Source organism: Taudactylus pleione, unplaced genomic scaffold (genome assembly GCF_031769625.1).
Source record: "Taudactylus pleione unplaced genomic scaffold, aTauple2 ptg000760l, whole genome shotgun sequence".
NCBI lineage: Eukaryota > Metazoa > Chordata > Amphibia > Anura > Myobatrachidae > Taudactylus > Taudactylus pleione.
In genome coordinates, this window is record NW_028285162.1 from 667,542 (window position 1) to 688,471 (window position 20,930).

General features: G+C 41.5%; 1 protein-coding gene across 1 annotated transcript in view; it reads left to right on the forward strand.

Moving 5' to 3' along the window:
* The window catches only part of SYNJ2 (synaptojanin 2), a 215,307-nt gene that overhangs the window by 143,095 nt on the left and 51,282 nt on the right, over nucleotides 1-20,930 (forward strand). Inside the window, exons 7-10 of the mRNA XM_088457429.1 lie at nucleotides 10,525-10,621; nucleotides 12,727-12,899; nucleotides 15,439-15,520; nucleotides 17,850-18,002. Coding sequence (XP_088313555.1) covers nucleotides 10,525-10,621; nucleotides 12,727-12,899; nucleotides 15,439-15,520; nucleotides 17,850-18,002 — 505 coding nt within the window. The remainder of the gene's footprint in view (nucleotides 1-10,524; nucleotides 10,622-12,726; nucleotides 12,900-15,438; nucleotides 15,521-17,849; nucleotides 18,003-20,930) is intronic.

Below are 20,930 nucleotides of genomic sequence, written 5' to 3' on the forward strand. Positions count from 1 at the left end.
TTGTCAGCAACACTTGATATGGACCTTCCCACCGATCTGTCAAACAACCTGAACGCAAGAAATTTCTGATCATAACAAATTCTCCAGGTTCAACATCATGACAGTTTGTTTCTGGCATATCATGTGACAACAAATTTCCGTTTCTGCTGTTGCTGATTTAACTGTTTACTCATTGTTATAAGACACCTTACAGTCACCTCGTTGTTACTTTTCAAATCTTCCTGCAGACTTATAATCAAATGAGGTTGTCTACCAAACAGTATTTCAAAGGGGGACAGATTGAGAGGGGTCTACGAGTTGTCCTGATACTATGAAGGACAAGTGGTAGTGCTTCTGACTACCCCAGTCCAGTTTCTGCCATGATCTTACTTAATTTATTTTTAATAGTACCATTCATCCTCTCCAGCTTGGCACTAGCTTGCGGTTGGTAAGGGGTGTAAAGTCTACTATTCATACCCATCAACTTACACATGTTTTGGAAGACATCACCTGTGAAATGAGTACCCCTATCACTTTCAATAATTCTAGGGATACCGTATCTGCATACAAACTCCTGAACAATTTTCTTAGCAGTAGAAACAGCAGTATTAGTGGCAGCTGGGTATGACTCAACCCAATGAGAAAACACATCAGAGCACACTAATACTTGAGATTTCTGCAGGGTGGTAATTGGATTAAATCAATTTGTATTACCTGAAAAGGTCCGTCGGTCGGAGGAATGTGGGATGGTTCGGTAGGGATTGTTTTCCCAATGTTTTTCCTCAAGCAGGTCAGACAGGACATTGCTCTCTTTTCCGCTTGGAACACAGCAAAAAATACAAAGATTACTGGACCCGTGTGGATCTGTTAAATTGGAGGCACCCTGCAGCAGTAAAAAGCGGTATGCCAAACCTCAAAAAACACAATGAAATAAATAGAGAAATACTGCGCTGGTGTGTCCCTGTCAGAAACAACAATCAATTGTATCAATGGTAAAAATCACACATGTTTTAATAAAAATAAATGAGATACAAATACATACATAAAACACTAGACAATAACAATGAAATTAGCCTCAAAGAGCTTATAGTGTATGATGGCTAATTTTATTAGCACATTATCATTGGTAATTGTGTGTACCACAGGGGTATCCAATGAAGGTAATAAAGTGGCAATGTCCCATATGTTAAACACGGATTAACAACCATGATAATAAAGGAAATCCAGCACTCGATTAAATAAATGTATCATATGATTGGAACAGTCCTGGCCCGCAAGTGGGATAAAGGAAAAAGGACAGTCGGACAAATCCGATGACACCTGTTTAGATGGTTGTGACCCACTTGAAATTTAGTAGATGGAGTACCATGCAGGGGATTTACTCACGGAGCGTCTCTGGCTCAATGCTCCACATGTAACAGGTAAAGTGGCCGGTTAAATCTCCCTCGAGTGTCTGCAGCAGGTTCGCTCTCTCACTCTCTCCGCCGGCGGAGAGGGGACGAGCGGCCTCCGTTCTGTGATAGACCATACAAGTGGGAAGGCTCTGTTTACTCTGCCGTGCCAGCAGCTGTGATGGTAATCAAGTAACACGTGGAAGACAGCGTCGCAAGACCATCTTTTTGGCCGCTTGCATAAGCTGTAGGTGGTCACCCACAGCTATGCGAGCGGTCAGGAGGCCGCTCCATTTTTAGGTAGGAGGGCCCTGATTCAGAGCGAGCGCTATGGTCAGAGTGTCCGGCTCTGAATCAGGCCCTAAGTCCTGTAATGGTAAAGCCAGAATAGAAAAACCTGGGATCCACATTCAGCAGTATCCACACATTCCCAAGAAGGTATGGATTTGTTGTTGGTTCTGCGGTAGTGTCATGGTCTGTATGGCCTGGATTCTGTCAGTTGTCAGATGTTGTAACCCCTGGGTTAGGCAGTGTCTCAAATATTTAACCCTGGACTGGCATGGCTGTAATTTGTCCTTAGCAACCTTGTGTCCTGTCTGTGAGAAATGAAGCTACAGTAGTTTATTATCATTTAAACATGACATAAACGAATCAGAACACAACAATAAATCATCTACATATTGTATTAGTACAGATCCATTGGCAGGTTGAGAAGATTGTAAACAGTCGTGTAAGGCCTGGGAGAAGATACTGGGGCTGTCTATGGAGCCCTGTGGCAATCATGTCCATGTGTATTGTACACCTCTGTATGTAAACGCAAATAGGTACTGACAGTCAGTATGAAGAGGGACAGAGAAGAAGGCAGAACAGAGGTTAATGACAGTAAAATGGGTTGCATTTGGTGGGATCTGCATTAGAATGACAGCTGGATTCCCCCTATCTCTACCACCTGTTTTAACGGGTACTGGGTAATTTTTTGAGCTTGCCTACCTCTTTTTAGATTTACCATTACGGGAGCTACATTTGCCATCAATCCAGTGTCCTGTACATCTTTGGTCCAAAGTGAACCTGGTGTTTGAGATAACATTTGCTCTACCTGAGATGGATTCTTATCTGAAACAGTAGAGTGAAACATTAACCTTTGGGGAGTGTCCAATATATCCCTCACTTCATGCGCAACTCTCTCTGGGATATCTAAAAATATACCATCAGGGGTACAGTAAATGACACATCCCATTTTACATAACAAATCCCTTCCCAGTAGGTTATTAGGGGCCGCTGCTGCCAGGAAAAAGGAATGCCTGGTATGCAATGGACCGATAGTAACCTCTGCAGATTTGGTTAAAGGATAATGTTGCACTTTACTCGTTACACCCATTGCTGGTACTATTTTGCTGGTCACCTGTAAATTAGATGTAGATTTTATCACTGATCTGGTCGCCCCTGTGTCTACAAGAAAAGAATGTTTAGTACCAGCTACATCAACTAACATTACAAGTTCTTCTCTAGTACCCCCAGTTAACCTGACTGGCTGTAGACTACAGGTGTGACCTTTCCCCTAGAGCTGACTATCTTCTTCCAGCAAAGCATTCACTGCTGCGATGTAAGCAGGTGATAACTGGAATTTTCCTGTCTGTTGTGGGTGCCTCCTCTGTGGGTATGTCAGTGTTCCCTGGTTTTGTGTTTCCCATTTCTTAGCCTTACAGAACTTACTTATGTGGCCTTCCTTGTTATATCTATAACACCATCGTGGTTGACGTGTTTTGTTGTGTGGGGAATGAGGAAAGATTGTGGTTGTGTATAGGGATAAGGGTTTGGAGGTTGTATGGAATGAGTGTATTGTGGCTGAGTGTGATAAGAGTGCTGTGGTGTTAATTGCATTCCTTCCAGAGTTTGAATACTAACAGTCATTAGTTTCTCACTCTGCATTTCTCTCTTCCTAAGGATGTTTTTATCATGTTCATTCCCTGAGTGTGTCTACCATAAGTCCCCTCCAACCAGGAAGTGAGGTCTGAACCCTGGCCTTTAGAGTGTCCATAAGACCATCCATAAGCACTGTGATTGTCATTTCCCTGTGATGGGTGTTGTCTTTTATATCCTCTATGCCTGTGTATTGAGTAATAGTCTGCAGCGCTCTGGTAAAATAGTCTGCTGCAGACTCGCTCTCTTTCTGCTTGCTCGTGAAGATTTTACTCCAGTTAACAATTAATTGGAAAAATACAGCTAATTGGGTGACAATGTGGGTTATATTGTCCTGATTACCTGCATCTGTTATGGGACTATCTCCATTAAATACACAGGCCGTGATAAACTTTTTCATGTAGGTATTGTGTGGAAGACATGCCCGTAATACCACTCGCCAATCTTTATTAGTTGGCTCATGAGCATTACCTAAATCCTTTACAAATCTCTGGCATTTTGCTAGTTCTTTCCTAGGGTCGGGGAAATCTGTCATTATGGAACGTAGTTCTGCTCTTGTCCATGGACAATGCATCGCTACATCCCTTATGGCCACCACACCATGTGCATCTGGATTCCCATTTGGAACGGTTATTGTCCGGAAGGGATGGATGCCTGCCACACTGCTACCTTTGACCTTACTACCTGTTTGAGAGTTCAGCCTCTGGCTACTACGTATGGTATTAGCAATCTCCGCTACTGTTAAAGCAGGTGTTAATACTTCCTGCACTGGTGGGGCTACCTCCATCTCTGGTACTAGCGGGGCAGCTACCTGTGCTTGCTGTGGTGGTACATTTAACATTTGTGTAACATGGGAGAGAGTGGACATCACAACAGGTTCCTCATCTGCATCATAAACATGTTCCTTATAGTGACTTAGAAGAGGGTACAAGTTACTTGTTAAATTTTTATGAGTTTTTAGATCGACTGTACCTTCACCCCCATCTGCATAGGGCGGTGGTGGTGCACGTGCACTACTGACATTACCTTCCGCAACGCACCTTGCTGTGCATGCGCGCTACTTTGCGGCACGCACGCTAAACTATTTGCATGCGCGCTCCCTTGCATCGTGCACATGACACTAGTTTGCGTCACGTGCACACCGCTAAGCCACATATCCCCCTCGTGCTGCCACAACTTCAAGCAATCATTAAACTTTACCCTTTACTTCAGAGACTTCACTAAACATATACTGTCTCTGAGATTGTTCAGAACCTCCGAATCAAAGCTACCAATCTTAGGAAAAGGTGTTCTACATTTCTTGGTCATTTTGACCCATATATCGCAGTACGCAGTAGTGTATACACCATACTTTTTAAACATAACATACCTGGCCAACCCTAACTGCCCTTCCACCAGCAGCACATCATAGACCATTACTAGAGATTGCCTTGCACCCATCTGAGTAAACGCTTAGCAATTTCTAGAGAATTTTGATTGGTGAACGATTTTCAAAGAGCTACGTTCACGCACTCCCTCCCGTTTTACACAGCAGACCCGCCTGCCTTTACAGTCAGTTTGTATAACGAGCAGCAGAATAACCACCTATTGAAAATTATTACTTGCGACGATATTAACTCAAGCTTCCGTCGCTCACTTCCTACTTTGAGTTTACTCCCGCTGGTAGCATCTAGAAGTTCCAATAACTTCTAACCTTGCCAGCAGTTTCACTCCCACGACAACCCACTTCACAATCACAGTTTTTATATAACCATGCGGTTCGATCGCATTGCCCAAAGAACCTAACTGATCAATGGACTTTGCGATTATTGGGTGCCGGTCCAAGAAACCCCTTAGTTTCTCAATAACCTAACCACAATGTACCTGCTTTGTACACTGGCCCAGAAGTTTGTATGGCCCCTTCAGGCACCTACCGAGTTTCCACTGAGGTTTAACAGACAGTAACCTCCACTATTTAGGCTTAACAGACAGTAGCCTTCATAATTCGCAGACGCATGTTGCGATCTCCTTGCCGATGGAACCGGAAATCTGCAAATAAACAGTGGTTTAGAATAGCACCGAACACGGTCTGCTTATCATGTACTAAACCTTAGATCTTAAATACAGTCACTTCATAAAATAATAATTAACGAATAAAACCTTGAATATTAACCTTAATGCTAGGGAACCTTTCTATGTAAGTGTGCAATGTGTAAGTGTAGGGATATTAAGAAAAGACGCTAGTATGCATTGTGCGTCTGCGTGTTTGTGGAGTACACCATGGTGAGTGCTTTGCAGGATTGTTCATATTATATGTTTTAGTAAATGTATGTATTTATATAATGAGGACTTTTAACAGTGTTCTATTGCGTGGAAAACGCACGACGCTAAATAATAACATCGCCGTATGTACTGATATTGTGAGAGATTTGCTAAAATGGCGTTGCGTGGCCATTCGCAAAATGGCGTCTTGTTGCCATTCGTAAAATGGCGTTGTGCAGATTTTGATTTTAACAGATTCTGTCTCAGCCAATCATCCGGCTTCGACACTAGTGAGAGGTGGTCACCCTCTGATGTTAGGCTCCAATATGCCACTTGTATGGGACAGAATCAATCGCTCCGGGAGTCTCAAGGACCAACCATCTAACACCATCCAAATTGGTCATGTTTCGCTTAGTTCCTCCCAGGAGTCCTATCAGTTTTTAAGTCCTACTAAGCCTTCCATTCTACTTTTAGATACTGACTCGGAATCTGAGTTTGACCATGCACATGATAATTCTCCATTCCCTGAAGAGCATCTGTTGTTTAACCGTGTCCTTCCCAGTCACGAATTTCCACAGGAGTTACCAGAGATTCCATGTCCGTTGGTTGGCACAAAACGTTCTCGCAGCAAAAAGAAGAATCGGCGAAGGTCTTGAACCCATCTCCTTTGAAGAATTTCCACTCCAGGTATCCCAATAAAATGTGAGCATTGGGAAGATGTGTGAAGAGATGCTTTCAAGAGTTATGGTGTCCCTGTGTTTGAAGCTCCTGGAATGTCATGTTCGGAAGAAAGTTTTCCAGTTTTTCTGGTGTCTAATTTTTTCGTGTTCTCTTATGTATTTATTTGGGTGTTCGGAGTCCACCCATAATGAGGGGGGTACTGTCACAACCCTGGCTAGTTTTTTACCTTTTGCCTTGAGACTTACCTCTGCCAGCTGCTCTGTGGATCTGTGTGTGCATTTGGACTGTGCTCTCCTTTCCACAGTGATTATTCACCTGGGCCCTCCTCTGTCTGTGAACACTGCTAGCCTTGATTGAAATCACGTGTAGTTCTGACTCTCAGTACTGCAGAGATGATTGCTCCCTCTGCATGTTGAGCCCTCCACCACTCAAAGTGCTACTACCAGACCACCTGACCATATCCATCAATTCCTGCCAGACCCAGGGTATATACATCCTCCTCTGATAGCATTCGGGGCCTGAACATCTCGTTACTTCCCATAGTGTACAGATTGTGCTATTTCTATCTCCCTGTATACAAGTGTATCCCAGGCTCCTGCTGGTAGTAACCCCTGGTGCATCTGGAAAACCTGCTGGTTCTCAGACCATTCATCCTGCTAACAACAATACCTGGCAAACCCAGAAATCCTGCTAACAGCAATACCTGGCATACCCAGAAATCCTGCTAACAGCAATACCTGGCATACCCAGAAAACCTGCTGGTCCCCAGACCAGTTCATCAAGCAGCCCTGCTAATAGCTATACCTGGAGCATTTGGAAATCCTACTGGTTCACACCAGTGAACCAGCCGTCCTCCAATTATTTGGAGTCCAGTCACCTCCTGGTCCTAACCGGTGAACCAGCCGTCCTCCAATTACGTGGAGTCCTATTACCTGCCGGTCCTAACCGGTGATAATCCAGCCGTCCTCCATTCACCTGGAGGGTCCAGTTCAGCAAGCCCTTTCGTTGTCTAAAGAGTCTCCTCACTGTGCTCCCAGAATATTCTCTATCTTCCAGTGTACCATTCTCCTTATGGCTTCCCAGCTACACCAAGTAGCTCTCGTGATACCACCATTCTCCTTACGGCTTCCCAGCCGCACCAAGTAGCTCCCGTGCTACCATCATTCTCCATACAGCTTCCCAGCTACACCAAGTAGCTCTCGTGATACCACCTTTCTTCATACGGCTTCCAAGCCACATCAAGTAGCTCCTCCACTACTATCATTCTCCCAGCCAAACCAAGTCTACCTACTGGTACCCTGTCCAGCTCAGCAAGCCTTCCTGCCGGTCCCAGCCCAGTTCCTCCAAGTTTTCCACTGGTTCCACTTCAGCGTTACAAGTTTTCTGTTCCTGTCATTTATCATCAAAGGCAGTTCTCACTGCCATACAATTGTTATGCAAACAGAGCTATTTACATCATCCATGGTTCCAGTCAAGCTGGTCTCCGCTGAATCCAGTTCAACATCTGAGTCAGGTAACTCTCAGACACCAATTGTGACACAAGGGGTTTTCTGATGGTATGGAATGAAAAACTGTTGTCACTAATAATTACCACAGGTTTTAGAAGATCTACATCACTTGGTGTGGAGCTAAGGATTTCTAACTCTTCTTAGTAAATGATGTTTCTTTTGGAAGTTGGTTTAGAACTCAACTCCTTAGATTTTCATGTCTCGTTTGTTTTCTTTCAGAGAAAAACGGTCTCTCTTACCTGAATTGTAAACCTTCTTACAGGGAATAATGCATTTGCAGCCTTTATTTATATATATATATATATATATATATATATATACCAATTGGTCCCTTGGCTCTCAACCTGGTGCTGACAACTTAACAGCACCCTAATTTCAAACCATTGGATTCTGTAGAGTTTATGATCTTTACCTGGAAGTCTGGCTCCTTGTTATTTATCTATTCAACTAGAAGAGTTTAAAAGCTGGTTGCTCTGAATTGTAGAACTCCTAGACTGGCTTGTTCTTAGCAGCAAACCTTCAAAAGAATTAGCCAAGTTCTCTCTGAATCAGGACTTTGTGATTCCAGCCTTTTGCCGATATAAGTAACTAGATGAAGATGGCTCGCTCTGTTTTTTGAACATTGTAAGGGCATAGAGAATCCATAGTACCCATTCCTACCACTTGGTTCTTTATGATAACCACAAAGAGGATGGCCATCTTTCAAACAGACCTTTACCTGGTGGATTGCTTTGGTAATTTGCCAGGCTTAGAGCCGTATTCAATTTGAGCCGAGCTGCGTTAAGTTAACGCTGCCCGGACTTAATGCCGACTTCACCTGTTTTGTAGGCGTTAAAGTATCGCGGCCGTCCAGGCTTTACCCCTTATTCAATTTCAAAGTACACGTAAACGGCACCCGGCAGTACTGTAACAAGCGGAAAGTACTGTCATTTTTGAGGAAATCAGCCTGTCAACCCCCAAATGATGTTCTGACATGGGGTTCACTATGGTGTTTTTAAATGGGCTCAATAGCTGCTAAATAGCGTTTTTCTATACCTGATGCAGAATAGTATTTAGGAGTATTTTTTACAGAAAATAAGTTATCTCAGCAAATTTGGGGTCCTTGAAAATGGGGGTCAGCATATTTAAAGTTGAAAAAGTGAAGTTGAAAAAATCATTAAAAATCCACCTGCCGCAAACACCTGCAATAAGAAAAACACCTGGGGCATACTTGGGGACCCCCCCCAGAGTCAAGTTCGCTAGTTTTTAAGTTTGTACCCCAACATTTTTTTTTTCGCCCCCTTTTTCAAAGTCAATTTTTGTGGTGTCCTTTAAGTTTTTTTTTTTTACACAGATTACCTTTGGGGGACTGTCTTAAGGCTGCATGGGGGTTCCCGAAACGTTGCACCCCAAAACCCCAATTCTGCACTTTTTTCCGCCTGCCATTCATAGGCGATACTTTACCGAATATTACATTGCATTGACTTTCCGCCTAGGCGGAAAGTCTTCCAAATTGAATACGGGGTAAAACCGAAACAGGCGAAAATGACGTCATCAACTTAAAGCGGATCCGGACTTAACGCTTCAAATTGAATACGGGCCTAAGTCTCCTGGGCTGCAGTCCCTGAGGACTTGAATGAGAAGTTGTGCACAGAAATTACATGGTCATCAGTACACACCTTTACCAATTATTTTTGTGTCCATGATGCAAGTTTTGGACATAATATAATGCATGCAATGCCATCACTTCTGAGTGTTATCTCCTTTAGGGACAGCTTTGGGATTTCTACATAGTAGGGGTTACTATGTGTCCCCTAATGATTATTAGAGAAAATTTTATTTTTGCATGTTTGTTAAATTCCCTCTATACCCTATGATATTCCTATGATAATCCAGTATTTCACAATGGAATACAAGAAAAGGACAATTTATAGTATCAGTTAGCAGTTCCTCTTTAATTGGGAGATTGATATAATATGAATGATATTTAAAGTCTGGAAACCTTTTTGAAAGTGAGACTTCACATCAAAATTTATGACCCCTAACTTCCCCGTCTTTTGCTGAACAAACCAGGAGCAAAAGTTGTGTGTTTTAAACCTTGCACAACCAAGACTTGCTTGCCTCGCTAATTATTCCACACGGCTTAATAAGGTCATGTGCCCCAGGAAGGATAACACAGCTATATTTATCTCTTTGTAGCTCTGGGCATGGCAGCGTTCCCAGGAAGAAATCTAATGTACATACTTTTGTTTCCTGTACAGTGGTTGCTGGGTTGGGCATTTCAATTTAGAATTTACCACATACTGTATCTCTATGTATACAGGTCTACCACTATTACTTGCATGATTTACACTAGAAAAAGCAAACATTTTGATATTGTATTTCAGAAGAAAAAATGTAGGAGGCACTTCTGGTGAGAACCTCTCTGCAGGTTATACATATAAGTGATTACCTACAGGTATTTTTAATACATACATTTTGAACACTGTGCCACAGATTAATTCTGTAATCATTTCAGTTAATTACATCCATGAAAATTTCCAAGGGAGGGAATTCAGTTCAGCACAATGTACTACCGTGATATTTCGACTGCGCGCTTTACTAACTAATCTGATCGCCAAACATCAACTTTTTTCCTGTTCTATAAGAGGCAAGGGAAAATTAACAATGTTACCGTGCATAAAGTACCTACATTTTGGTCATCATTCATAAGATAATTTTTGGGATTCTGATTCAACACTGAAATTATATTGTTGAGTATAGAGAAATGTTTGTTTTGAACTGAATATTATAATTATAAAAAAAGGATTTGTGTATTTTATCAGACATATGATGCTATTGAAGGAACAGTATGGACAGCAAGTGATTGTTAATCTTCTGAGGAGCAAAGGAGGAGAAGAGGTTTTAAGTCGTGCCTTTAAGGTAAGAAGTAGCTCGCTGCTATGTATAGCAATTTATACAGTAATGCATCTTGTTCATTATGGTTTAATTGAAGAAGAGTACAAATATTTACAATTTCCAAATGTAATATTTTAGTATTTTAAAAAATGTATATTTCCTGTTTTTTTTTAAAAATCATTATTATTATATATTTAATCTCGTAAGCGTTTAAATGATCCCTTAACAAATCACTTGACTTTCTAAAGCAGCAGTTTCTGGCTTCCACTATAAAACCAGACCAGCGTGTCACCATCAAAATGTACGTTTACAGTCTTCAGTTTTTTATTGCCTGGAAAACCTTAAATTGAATGCCATATTGGGTTGGCTTAAGATTCCAAAACACTAGAACATTTAATTGTTCATAATCAGCCAATTTAGTTTACTTAATGAATGATAAAATGATAATTCACTTAATCCTTAAAAGATACAATTGGTTAATGACAAACACAATTAATTGATCTGATAAAAGACCAGATGATTTTTAATTTATTCAGCCTCTCCACAGTTTAGATCAGTTTGGTTGTCCTGGTCAGATAATTTCCTCCCATACCCATAAAACTATGGTCCGGATTCAATGACCACAATACTTATTGCAGGCTTGTAGCCTCAGGCTTTAACACCGGGAGCTTATCAATTGCAAGCCCTTTACCTCGCATGGTAAATTTGTGGCTAATGCGGGGTAACTCATAGATTCCGGGTGAAGTACCCAGAGCTTTGGGTCAACGCATTTGCAGCAACCACTGTAAGAGCAGAAAGCCCTCCTTACCGTAGATTTCTGTTTGAGTCTCGGGGGGGGGGGCCTGATTTAGGGATGTACGCTAATACAATCGCATTTGCATTCTGTTACGGATCGTAGTTGCTAAGGGGTCTATTTACTAAGCGGTGTTAGGAGACAGAGTGAAAAGTGATAAGGTGCCAGCCAATCAGCTCCCAACTGTCATTTTTAAAACACAGCCTGTGAGATGACAGTTGGGAGCTGATTGGCTACCACCTTATCACTTTTCACTATGTCTCCTAACACTGCTTAGTAAATAGACCCATAAATATGCTAATGCCTTTCAAAGCACAGCCGAGCATAGGGACACCCACTACTGCCTTCTCATATACGTCCAACGACATGCAACAGCGTAGACATCGCTAAGATAGACACACATTGGGCAGTCACACAGCATGTAAGTCATGTAAATCAAGTCTGACCAGCCACAAACACTGCAGCTCTCCTGACACGCACATAGCTCTCATTCTGTGAAGGAAATCGCAATAGCTAATTTATGCACACCCATGAAACTGTGTCTAAATGGTCAGACACGCCAGTGTTTTTGCAACCACCCTAGCCCCAGACACTGCTACACCTGCGGTAATTAGTGTGGATAATTGAATCTGGCCCTATATCTTTTCATTTGATAAATCATCAACCTGGTTTAGTAATTTTTGAATGATTTATTTTTGAGGGTATGATTATAGTCAGCGCCACTTACAGATGTGTCCTCATACACTATTGCCACGGTTGCGCCAAACCGCTCTTCTCAGTGCTCCAGGTTCCGTGCGACACAGCTTGTGCCAAGCGTCTTTTTCGTACAAATATGCGTCTTGGGTCCGTATTCAATAAGCGTCGATAATATCTGCCGATTATCTGACGATTTTATTGCACTTTTATAATGAGAAACAGGAGAACGGTTTTCTCCATCTCAGACCAAAAGGTTCTGAAAGAAATCCCCATATTTTGGGGGAAAAATAGGGATTTTGCATTTTTTTTCTCCAGCTCTGAGACTGCACTGATTAATTTGATATGTAACACTTGTACGTCTGTGTGCTACGATGCAGCTCTATTTTTTCTCACAAGGTCTGTTTCGCTTCATCTGTGACTGTACATATTTAAAACTAATTCCTGAAGTCACAGCCCGTGTTTTGCTGCTTCTGCGGTGTGAATAAGAAGCTGATTTAAAGAAATAGTCGCTCCACTCCACAGCTCTGCATGGTTCACTCAAACCAAGTGTCTCGCGTTGCCTGGCGTATTGAGGCTAGGTTTATCATCTGTACATGTATTGCTCGGACAAATTTTAATACTCCTTTATCTTTACCTTTAGAAACTACTGTGGGCTTCCCTGCACGCAGAAGATGTGCCAATGATAAACTTTGATTACCACCAAATTGTGAAAGGAGGGAAGATTGAAAAGCTTGAAAACTTACTTAAACCCCAGTTAAAGCTGAACTTGGAAGAGTTTGGAGTCTTCACAAAGGGAGAAAATTTAACAACATGGTAAGTCTCATCATGGCTTGTTGGCAGCCTGTAACATTCTGTATTGTTGTTCAAATCCCAGCCATTATGTGGAATTTACAATACTACAACAACAATGGCAACTTTTGGTAATACACTGGCTAGCATCACCTGAGGAGCACCTACACCTGAGGTTCTCCCTAATTACTGTAGTACTGGAGGGCTGGCTAGCATCACCTGAAGAGCACCTCCACCTGGGGTTCTCCCTAATCACTGTAGTACTGGAGGGCTGGCTAGCATCACCTGAGGAGCACCTACACCTGGGGTTCTCCCTAATCCCCATATTGCTGGTAAACTGGCTAGCATCACTTGAGTAACACCTACACCTGGGGGTCTCCCTAATCTCCCAGTTGCTGGTAGGCTGGATAGCATCACCTGAGGAACACCTATACCTGGGATCCTCCGCAATCACTGTCCTTAATCTCAACGAGTTTGGGCAACAGTGTCACAATAATGTACATCATTGCCAGGCAATAGATTGTCTTGTCCACTTTTGGACAGTCCTTTATCAAAAAGACCTGATCCCTCCATACATTAAATTTGGTGTCCCACCACCTGAAGTCAAGACTCGGGAATGGCGGAGTCTGTCCAGGGCTCAGAAAACAGGTCTGTGGAAGCATGCTATGGTATAGCAATAGAATGTGTGCAATGCCCTCATTTTACTTCAGGAAATGGGCAACATTACATGTGGTTGGCACCTGGTGTCACGTAGCAGGGGGCTCTTGGTTGTGGGTGGGACCCTTTTATTTGCTGTTCTGAGGGGTTATGTTTTTTAAAAAGACTATACACATAACTGTATAACAGTCTAGTGTAACCACAATGTTACGCAGAGCAATTACATTTATTTTTATTGATTTTTTTTTTTTTTACTAGTGTAAGAAAGAAAAAAAACCAGTACATTAAACATAATAATTGTTCACAAAGATACAAAAACAGGCCTATAAGAACATAACAAAAAAAAAGATATATACACTAATACTGTATATCAAAATAATATTTTTATCTACTAAAAAGATTTACTTTGTTATTTATTAAGAGTGGTATAATAATGTAAAGTATAGAACCAAAATCTTGCAGTGCTCTTGCGCCTCTTTTATTAGAAAATGAATGGGCAAGTAGTCCAAGTCCATAAAACACTGCCATGAAATGTAGAGTACAAAAACTATTTTATTATATTTCTCTAAAGCAAACAAATTAAATGCCAATTGTAAAGTATATATATTTTTTAAATCTTTCTAACAATGTATTCTATATTTTACTATACTATGTTTTTGTTAATATTTATAAAGCATCTTTCTCCCAATAGTACTCATTGATTATTTTTTTTTTTATATTTTTTTGGTTAGGCATTCTCTGTTACAATTCCAGGGTTACTCACATAAGTAAGCTAATGGAGATTAGTCTAAATTCCCTAACACACATGATTTGTTGTTGTCAGAGGCCAATTAACATATCAATATGTTTTTGGACTTACCAATCATCCCACATCAATAAACACTATTGATATGTATATACAGATGTGTCCTCATACACTGTAGCTTCAGACGCGCCAAACAGCCCCTCTCAACATGCCAGGTTCCATGCAACTTTGTTGCACAGAGCCGCCATACCTGCCTACTCTCCCAGAAGTTGCTGGAGTCTCCTGAATTTGTAGGCATTCCCCCGCACCTATGGTAGAGTAGGCAGCCCTCCCGCAACTTGCCCACTTCCTAGTGAAGTGTGCACTATGGGGACGATATTCCCGCGAATCGCGGGTAAACAGTGAATGGGCGAGGCCAATACGTCATATTGGCCCGCCCCCTCTCAATCAACCCGTGATTCGCAGCATTTCCTGTGAGGGGACGGGGCTTAGTGACGTGTAGCGCCGGGCTTCGACCCCCACCTCAAGCCAGCTGTGTCTCTCCTCTGGACTGCTCCCGGAGGAGAGACTCAAAATGTATGCAAGTATGCGCAGAGCGCCTTTTTCACTACAAATGTGCATCTTTTGTGCACATATAAAACTGGAAATAACAAAACTACTTTGCTATACTGCACTGACCAATTTTATGTGCAACATTAGTACATCTGTGTGAAAATGAGTCTGACTTTCTGACTCTGTATACGAAATGCCATGATGCAGCGGCCGTGGCTTTTTCTCATGCCAAATTCTGTTGTGCTTCATCTGCGACTTTGAGACTAATTTCTGTGCGGTTAAAGTCGCAGCCCAACATCTGTAGTACACTTGGAGTGGTGTTTTACGATGTCTTCTATGCAAATAAGATGAAAAATTAAAAGATAAAGACTCTATGCTACATCTCTCGTATGGTGTTTTGAGGCTTTGTGTTTAATGACACCTCTGTACTGCATGAGATACTTTACTTAAAACTTCAAATCCAGGATTTTGCTAATACGGTATATGTGTAAGAGTAATGGTTTTACAGATTTCCTCAGTGGCTTAACACACTACAGTAAACAGGATAACATAGTAATAGTGCAGACATACAGTACATATTGAGCATATCGTGTCTTTTTCATCTGAAAGTTTACAGAAGGGAACATTTCGTGTCAATTGTCTGGACTGCTTACATCGCACTAACAGTGTCCAAGCCTTCATAGCACTTGAGGTAGGTTTCTTAGCTATTAAGACATACATTGGAGTTGTAATTCCTGCTTTTATCTGGATGGAACAGAATTATAGGGGTCTATGTACTAAGCAGTGGTAAGAGACAGAGTGAAAAGTGACAAGTCAGTGATAAGGTGCCAGCCAATCAGCTCCCAACTGCCATCTCACAGGCTGTGTTTGAAAAATGACAGTTGGGAGCTGACTGGCTGGCACCTTATCACAGACTTATCACTTTTCACTCTGTCTCTTATCACTGCTTAGTACATAGACCCCATAGTCATTTAAATTCAATATTAAGTAAGAACCTATTGTGCTATCACTTATTTCCTCCTTTGTAGAGAGGGTTCTGGAATTTGTGGAATTTCAATTTTAATGTAACTTTTGTGAAATAAGTAGAGAGTATTTTAGAGAATTTGGCAACAGTATAAATAAAGGTAATTTGCTTTTGTGTAATTTACCTTTAAGTTGTCTTTTTTGCATAAAAGTATATAGCTTATAGTGCAATTCTTTTTCCAATTTAAGCCAAAATGTGTGCTACTACTTTTCTGATAAATTTGCAGAGGCCTGGGGGTGGGTGTAGCACAACAGAAATATCCAGGGGTCTTTTGTATCTTTTTTTAAAGGCCAGGAACCAGGTCCCAGAAGGGGACAATATCCGGACAAGTCCACCATATATGTATTATAGTACGCCTGCAGCCACAACCCCGCCAACAATTGGGTGAGGAGGACGGAAACATTTTGTTAAGTCTCTTGGGAGTATAATACCAGCGATAATAAATGTTGTATGCCGTCTCCTTTATTTTAGTTGCAATAGAGCTTTGGCTATCCCCAATCTCATATAGTCCAAGGCCTCATGTGGAGAAGTACGAGGTCTTGCAAGCAATTTCATGGGGCCTCAGGGAAGGGAGGGTGACGTCTAGAAAGAGGGCATAAAGCTGGGAGATTAAGCCCTTGGACAAGGGAGAGTGCTTACATAGATTTTCAAAAGGAGTAAGGGCTCGGAGAACAGAGAGTGAAGGAAGGGAGTGTAGAAAATGGTAAATTTGAAGGAACTCAAAGGGGTTAAATGTCTGGGACAGGGATTTTTGTTGCAATTCAGACAAGGATTACCATTGGCCCTGGTCCGAAAAATCACCAGGAAATTTAAATCCCACTCGAGACCAATTATGAAACTCGTGGAAGAAAATCTAGGGGGGAACAGGATTATGCCAAATAGGGGTCAGGGGAGATATTGGTGAGGAAAGATTCATCTTGAGAGAGTAGAAGTCTCAAAGTTTGGAATTAAATTTGATAGTGGGTAGCAGTTTAGATGTATGGAGTCGGTGTGCAGGGGATAGACCCCATAGGGGGGGGGGTCAAATCTGGGAGGCCAATTCAATATCAAGCCAAGAAAGCCTGGGGGAGAGTAGGAAGCGATAATTTGAGAAAAATTGGGGGCCAGATAGTAAAGTTTAACATCAAGAAGCCCTTTACCACATCTTGGAACTGACCTCCAAAAAGGTTTTAGCTGCAATTCGCAAGGGCTGTGATTTCAAATAAAGTGGACAAGGGCTATTACTGGGGAATGAAGCGGGAACAGCTACGGGTAGGGTCTGAAAAAGATAGCCGTTAAGATGAATATTGTACAAATATGGGGACTATGATCCTACCCAACTACAAAATAATAAGACTGTTCCAGGACGTTGAATTGGTCTGCATTCTGGTAAACAGAGGTGGGAAATTTTTACGAAAAAGAGAGTCCTTACAGGAGGTCAGATGAATCCCCAGATACTTCATCTTTTTGGGTTACCATTTGAAATTAATATTAGTTCTGAGGCATTCAGCCTCCCGGGGATAAAACATGTAGCAGCATGGCTTCTGACTTGGTATAGTTAATCTTATAGCCTGAGATGTTACCGTAGTACTGAAGGATGCAAAAAAGAATGAGAGAGAAATTGTACTTTGAGTCAGGGATAGGAGAATGTCGTCCGCGAAGAGAGCGATCTTAGGAGTGGTATGTCTCACTTGCACACCATGTATGTCAGAATGGGATCTAATATGAGCCGCAAGTGGTTTATAAGGGCAAATATCAAGGGGGAGAAGGGACAACCTTGCCGTGTTCCATTACAGATGTGGACTGGGCCAGAGGGTATACCGTTGATCAGGACCGTAGCAGAGGGGGCAGAATAATGTGCCAGGACACCAGTGAGAAAATCACCAGACATGCCAAAAGCTTCAAGATAGTGCAATTCTTAACTTTAAAATACTGTAGTAAATATGTTTTGAATCAGCTAGCTGAATAGCTTGGGAGGCTCTTGTTTGCTTCTTTATAATTTTACTTTTATATTTAGATTTTGCGAACCCAGCTGGAGAGCCTTGGATTGGTTGATATGAAATCTGTGGTAGAGCGTTTTGATGAGTCTTACAGGTCCATGTGGTCTGTGAACGGGCATAACCTGAGCATGATATTTACAGGAAGCAGGGCATTGGAGGGCAAAGCTAAGGTATGTAGAAACCATAAAGTGGTAATAAAGAAAATATATATGTCTTAACATATGTCTTGACTACTTGCCCGCTCCGGTGACAACGTCATCGGCCGCCCGGCCAGACACGCCGGAGAAGTGGCACACGGAGAGGCATCTATGGAGGAGTCTTGCAAGTTACTCCCCAGCCTGCCACTCCAAAGACCATACAGCGGTAAGGTAGGGACAGTTGGTCTAGACACCTATCGGCACCCCGGGACTCCTTCTTTTTCACTCAGAAGAGCTATAAATATAACGCTTTCTAAGAAAACAAATGGATCCAAGCGCTCAGTTCCTAAGAAGATAGGTTCTACCTGATATTATCAGGGAAAACACAATATAAATAAATAAATGGATAGTTTTTTCAAATAGTCACGTTCATAATCCCCTTCTCAATGCGGGAAAACTCCACCAGAGTTTTGAGGCATCAATACCATTTTTTCCACAGAAAAGTAGGTACAGCTTAATAGGGGGAGCTAATCCTAAATGACCCCTATATGCTTTCTACTGTGCCTTTTCAGAAAAAGGACATTTATGGTGCGCAGCCATTTTTTATGTATGTATTTGAAATAAATTGTCTTAATGATTTTACACTATGTTTGTGTCTTTTCCTCTATTTTTCATATATCTGTGAGGAATTACACATGATTATTGGATTAATGGTGTTGAAGATCTAGACAAGTTGACAGAATCAGAATTTGGATATTTTCTTCTCAAACTTCTCCCGGATTGAGAAGGGGACTATGAACGTGACTATTTGAAAAAACTATCCATTTATTTATTTGTATTGTGTTTTCCCTGATAATATCAGGTAGAACCTATATTCTAAAGAACTGAGCGCTTGGACCCATTTGTTTTCTTTGTATACGTTTCTTGTTTATGATCCTGTGTTTATCATTGGGGGATAAGCTGCCAGTTCGCTAACTGTGAGCCTAAGGAATATTTCTTTTACTATGTACAATATTCATAACACTTTCTAACCCCATTTTTTTCCCCAGGTAGCATCAGAATTGAGTTTCTATTGTTTTTTATCGTTTATCTTTCATCTTCCCTATCTATTTCTTATTTTAAAACCACCCTCCTTTTATTTTATTTTATTTTAAATCACTCTCCTTTTTATTATTATAATTTTTATTTTATTTCTACTACCTATCACCACACATATTAGAGGGGTTAAAACAAGCGCTATTAATATCTTAATTTTCCATAATAAGCTGCTTTTCAAGCCAAGTGCTGATATATAATTCAATATACTGTATATTAAAGTATACTCTCAGTCAGAGCCGTAACTAGACTTTTTGGTGTCCTGTGCCAGAAAGAGCATTGGCGCCCCCCTCATTTTTCAAAGGGACATAATGCTCCCAATAAAGGGTCATGGCTTTATGGGGAAGGGCCAGGGAAGAGATAGGGGAAGCCAGGAGATGCTGGGGATGAAATAAGAGGAAGCTACAAGCAAGAATGATAATAAACAGAAATGTGACAGCCCAAACAGTGCCCCCTGACCTGTGGTGCCTTGTGCGATGGCACCGGCCGCACTACCCTAGCTACGGCCTGCTTTCATTGGCCACTTTAATAGGCACACCTTTTTAGCACTGGGTAGGACTCTCTTTCCCCAAGAATATCCTACATTTTTTGTGGCATGTTGTGGCCAGTGGATTACACTGAACTCACTGTCCGGTTCATGGAACTAGGTTGAGATGACATTTGCTTATGTTGCTTTATCTGTTCAAAGTAGCCATTAAAAGATGGGCAGACCATTGCCATAAAGAGATGCACATGGTCATGCAGCAATATTTAGGCCTTGGCATTTGAAGATGAATAATTGGTATTAAGGTGTTTAATGTATGCCAAGAAAATATTCCCCACACTATTACACCACGACCACCACCGTTAGCCTAAGCTGTTGTCACAAGGCAGAATGGATTAATGATGTTTATGCAACGTTCTGTCCCTTACATCTACATGTCACAACAGAAATCAAGATTCGTCAGAACCAATTTTGGTCAGTCTGTGCCCACTGTAGCCATTTTCTTTTTACTGTTTTTGGTTGATGGAAATGCAGCTTGGTGCCCATCTAGGTTAAGGTTTGACGTGCTGTGTGCTCAGAGATGTGTTGTAAGGTATGGTTATTTGATTTACTGTCTCCTTCTTGTCAGCTTTAACCACATAACTGGCTAATATTTTTTCAAAAAAACGCTCAGAGGTTGTCAGGTTTTTTATGATCCAATTAGGTCAAGAGCATCTATTTAGAACTTATCCAACCCGATTTTATTTGCAGAAGGGCCAGAGAGCCCTCTGATATTGGCAGCTGCTGGATGATAATCTTCCAGCAGCTTCCCAGTGGGCGTTTCTGAGTGGTCACATCGGATGCGGCCACACCAGGCAAGTGGTGAAGCAGTCTGGACATTCTCCTCTGGCTTCTCACATTAACAAGGCGCTTTTTGTCCATAGAACGGCCACTCTCTGGATGTTTTTTTTATTTTACACACCATTCCCTGTAAACCTTATAGATGGCTGTGGGTAAAAATCCCTGGAGATCAGTAGTCTCTGAGAAAATTAAACCACACTGTCTGGCACCATATTTGCCTGTTTCAGTAGGCTCAACAACGCTAATTTTCCTGCACACCTCTATGGGATGTGAGGACAAACTAGCGATATTGCTGGCTACGATGTGACTTTTTGGAATGACACATTTGGACCTAGCTGCTAACCGGACCACATAGAATATAAAATAAGTTAGCTCCACCTACCTTAATTGGTATTGCTGAGTGTGAGTCTGATGCTTATAATGTCACTTCAAATATTTTTGGATTTGATTAACTTTTTAGTATTTGATTTATATAAGATAATTTGCTTTCATAAGAGTTATGTATACTGAGATAATATTGCATAATTAATTATAGTAACTGG